General features: G+C 31.6%; 1 protein-coding gene and 1 long non-coding RNA gene across 3 annotated transcripts in view; one reads left to right on the forward strand and one right to left on the reverse strand.

The window, feature by feature from the left end:
• The first annotated feature begins 208 nt into the window (after window positions 1–208).
• Window positions 209–978, forward strand: LOC107061481 (uncharacterized). The gene is made up of 2 exons (XR_001474001.1): window positions 209–575; window positions 656–978. It is a non-coding gene; the product is annotated as an uncharacterized lncRNA (long non-coding RNA).
• Window positions 979–2,030: 1,052 nt separating this feature from the next.
• LOC102584957 (probable RNA-binding protein ARP1) overlaps window positions 2,031–4,465 on the reverse strand; it is an 8,238-nt gene continuing 5,803 nt past the window's right edge. Inside the window, exons 5-6 of one of the 2 annotated variants that reach the window (XM_006352038.2) lie at window positions 3,313–3,592; window positions 2,031–3,214 (exon numbers count right to left, since the gene is read on the reverse strand). In XM_006352038.2, the coding sequence (XP_006352100.1) occupies window positions 3,174–3,214; window positions 3,313–3,592 (321 nt within the window). In that variant the 3' untranslated portion in view covers window positions 2,031–3,173. Of the gene's footprint in view, window positions 3,235–3,312; window positions 3,593–4,465 lie in introns of both variants that reach the window. The other variant, XM_006352039.2, reaches the window with a different exon arrangement.

Here is a 4,465-nt window from a genome sequence, read left to right on the forward strand (position 1 = left end):
CATCAAAAAGTGTTGAAATGACATAGTGAAACCCTACATGAGGTGTCTGAAATGAATATTGTTCAGTTAATGTGCCTAAGTGAAACTTGGTCCCAATTTTAGGGGGCCACTGATGGGTTTGGCCCGTAAAAAAAAGTCTAATCCATCGATAACCCCTTAAAGTTAGTACTATATTTAAACACCTAACGTAAGGTACCGCTGGGCCATTTTAACACTTTTTGCACAGCTGGCATTCGCTTGCTTTTCACTCATCCAAGGTGCGTAAACATATTTTTTTTCATCTAATATGGCGTCCAACTAAGCTTTTAACGGTAATATTACTCCATTTCATTTATTTATAACCTTTCTTCTTCAATTGTACCCCAAGCTAAGTAAGAACAAAATTTCTCCCTTCTCCAATTTCTCTCTTCTTCATCCATCTTTTCTTTAATTCTTTCATGTCGAGCTTCTCCAATTTTTCCATGGTATCTATGGATGAAGGTTGATATTGTAGATTTGGTAATGAAGCATTATTAAAGACTTCGTGGACCCAATTAAATCCAGGGCATAGATTATTTACTTGTAGAATTTTCAAGGTAAAATTCTTTCTTTATTTTCTATAAGTCAATTAGATGATTAATTGTTGGCATCTAATTTTTTTTTATTGGTTTTATAGAAAATGGGTGGCTGTGACTATTTTCATTGGTATGAAGATTGACACCCTCCTCAAGCAAACAGGATGATGTGGGGTTTGTTGAAGAAAGTCAAGGCTTTAGATGAAAATATAAATCGAGCAAGAAATATATTTATTGTTGGTGTCATTGCTACTGGGTTTGGTGATGTTTGGAATATGGACATTGAAGCCTAATTGCCAGTGTTCTTGAGGTCTAGTAGTATTTACCATTAGTGTTCGGCCTAGTAATATGTTGATGTTGTTGTTGCTGTAAATTTTTGATGTAAATGTGCATTTTGGATGAAATGAAATTCTATGTTATTATAGGCAGTAAAGTTGTTGTTTTGGCTACATACAAGTCACAAATTCACTCTCACAATGTAATATCAAAAGCAAATTCATCACAATTTGTCCTAAGCTCTGAATCTCTGAACATGTATCATTTTCACGGATCCAACATATTATAAATGTCCATTTTATTCCGAGATCATTAATCATGACTTTCAAGTTTATGAATGACGTTTTCACTAGTGGGTTCATTCAAATTCTCTGAGATTTCATCCCTGAATAAATTTTGCGGTATCGAAACATTCTTTAAATTAATAATTTTAATTTATCGATTAAATAATACTTCTACTAAATAATAATATTTCATGATCTCACCTATATTAATTTAATGAGATTTTACTGTACATCCCAATTACGAACCAAACATTAATCTATACAGCCAAAATAAACACTATAATTCGCATGTGGGTATTGATTAGTGATCGGACATAAAAATCGAGAATTTTTTGTTTGAAATTTCAATATATATATATATTTGATTTTATTTGCTTGTGGGATTTATATTTTCATGACATAAAAAAAAATTTGTTATTTCTATTTTTTCTTTAATGATAAATTTAATTGAGTGATTTTATTGATACAAAAATCTAACTTGGGTGATTTTATTGATACAAAAATCTAACTTGAGTGTTTTTATTGATATAGAATAAAATTCAATAACCTTAGTAGATAATAAATAAATGTGAGAATACTGTCACTAGAACGAACCACACAAATAGATGTGATCTATGCATAGTCATTTCAGGTCTACACAATTTGAAGATAGTTGTTATAAAATTAATACACTATAACCTAATTCTGAAAATTGAGATCTCAACCATATGAAACAAGAAATAGGAAATTGGAGGTTTACATATCTTCCTTGTATAAAAAAAAGTCATTAATCAAGTAAATTGATGATTTCTGAGTTTCTTTTTCTTTTTGTTGGAGGGAGGGGTTTGTGGCCTTTGATATTGAATGAAATAATGTGTAAATTAAAAATAAGGTGGTGAGGTAGGGGAAGATTACATAGCAGTCAACAAAATGAGAATTTAAGAAACATTAGTCTATCAATTCATAAACAATGGATGCATTAAAAGAAAGTTGTGTCTGACATAATTGAAAAATAAAAAGAGTAAGTTGCTTAAGTAGTAATGAATCCATTCTCTATCATCCATGATGGAGAATGAATCTACTTGCTAGTTTACTACAATCCATACATATTATATATAATATCAAATTACAGAGAAATGAAGATGACCTGAGTCCTAACCATGGTTGACACTCTTGTTGAAGAAGTACCCAAGAGACCCCAAAATATCTCCCTAGGGTAACCAACTTCACATGCATTGGAACTCCATCACCATTTAATGGAGTGGACTTCCTTATGATAAAAACATTTACCAAACAAAATCAATAGTATCCCTCCTATGTTTAAAGTAAAAGGGGGTTAAAATTACCCAATTCTAGCCCCCACCCCACACTTTTTACAACATTAAAAGAAAAACATCAACAGTTAGTTCAGGTAATCCCTCTTATCCTCAAGAGAGATTACTGGCTTGTTAGATACAGAGAAAATTTAAAAAAAGATTTTCAAAAGGTAAATTGATCCTAGCTAGTCTAAGTTGTAAAATCCTAAGACTAGTTAATAGTTAGAAGTAACAAAAACTTGGGACATCATCCTCATGCCCATGATTTCACAAAACTTTTATAACATCTACAAGTTATATGTAAAGCTTAAGTTGGAGGGACTAGCCATCACATTAAGGTGAAGTTGAAATTTACATCAACTCTTTTCTTTCAAAAACTAAAACTAACTTGGGACATTTTAGTTGAGCCCTTGAGGGGCAAAATCTTCTTTAGCCTTTCCAATTAGGCTAAGTTTTTAGAGAGAAAAAAAAATATGATGATCAACTAAGCTGTTTTGATAGCTTGAGATGATAATGATGATGCATATGCAATGCTTTGTTTCTCTTGAAGGAGCCTTTCCTTACAAGAGAAGAAATGGAAATGTGGAGATTGATTAAATTTTACTCCACACCCTATGTGGAGAAGCCCTACGCGGGCTTCCTTCCATTAATTGAGAAAGAGAAAGATGCAAGAGAACCATGGTTAGGCCAAAGATCCTTCACGGAGGGAGGCATTTTATAGATCAATGTTGTATCGATCTCTCTTGACAATTATACCATCTCTCTTAATGATGAGGAATTGGTGCACGCAGAGTCATTGTCACGCCTGTGGCACAGCAAAACAAACTGTCAAAGATATTAGTACCTACTCTCCTTAATTCCCATCATCGGTTATAATATAGATTGATTAATTAATACACAAACCTGAATGCAGGGCAGGTGAGGGAGCTAGGGAAATTGGGGTGCCATAGTGCTGTGTTGGGTAACCAGGGCCAGCAGCAGCAGCAGAATAGGGGAAGAGATGGTGTGGGTACTGAACACCATAGCCCTGGCTGGGTGTGTAGCAGCCATTGCCATTTCCTTCACCAAAATTCATGTATGGGTAAAATGCAGCAGCTGCACTTGATAACACACCACTAGCAGTAGCTGCACTCCCATACACTCCATATTGACTATTTCCTCCCCCATACACACTATAGTAACCCTGCACAAATTCAAACAATATGCATTTAGTTTTGCTTTCAAATCTGCAAAATCTTTCACCTTAATTAAATCCACTGAAACTCAATTTTTAAACTCATTTCTCATTGGATCAATGTGTGTAATACAACCATCTCCCAAGCTATTATGCCTTCTATAAAAATAAAAAATTAAAAATTAAAAAAACGAAAAACTCGTGCTTAAGGTGAAGATATTGTTTGTACCGTATGAAAGGTTATAGAAAGGAACAATTAGTTGCTACTATTGTTGAATTAGTGAATCTTTATAAAATTATGTGTATTTAAAAATTTGTAGCCATAAACATTTATCTATAAAAAAAAACACGGAGATATGTGATTTATCCATGTTGCATCTTAGTGATATTCTGATATGTTGTTTATGGACTATGGTTTGCTCACTAGGTTAGATTGTATAAGAATTCAGAAATTTTGATAGTTTTCACAACTTGTGAAGTTGTGAATTTTCATGTTTGTGAGAAACAATACAAGATTTTCAAAATTGCTAGCTTAAGATTACAAAATTTAAAAATATGTCAATATTTCTTCCGTTCATTTTTTAATTACCTATCACATTAGGAATTGACACAACAATTAAAAAATAAAAATTGACATGACTATTTTACCATACTATCTCTATTATTTAATGTTTAATATTAGATCATGAAAAATGATATTAAGAGTAAGTAATTAATGATAAGGATAAAATATGATTATTTTTTTTACCTTATCTTGATATGTTAAAAATGACAACAAAAGAAAAAATATATTTTTGAAATAATGATCAAGTAAAAAAATAAAAATAAAATAATAAATAAATAAATATATATATATATATATATATATTATTTTATTTTTTT

Source organism: Solanum tuberosum, unplaced genomic scaffold (assembly GCF_000226075.1).
Source record: "Solanum tuberosum cultivar DM 1-3 516 R44 unplaced genomic scaffold, SolTub_3.0 scf00137, whole genome shotgun sequence".
NCBI classification, from domain to species: Eukaryota; Viridiplantae; Streptophyta; class Magnoliopsida; order Solanales; family Solanaceae; genus Solanum; species Solanum tuberosum.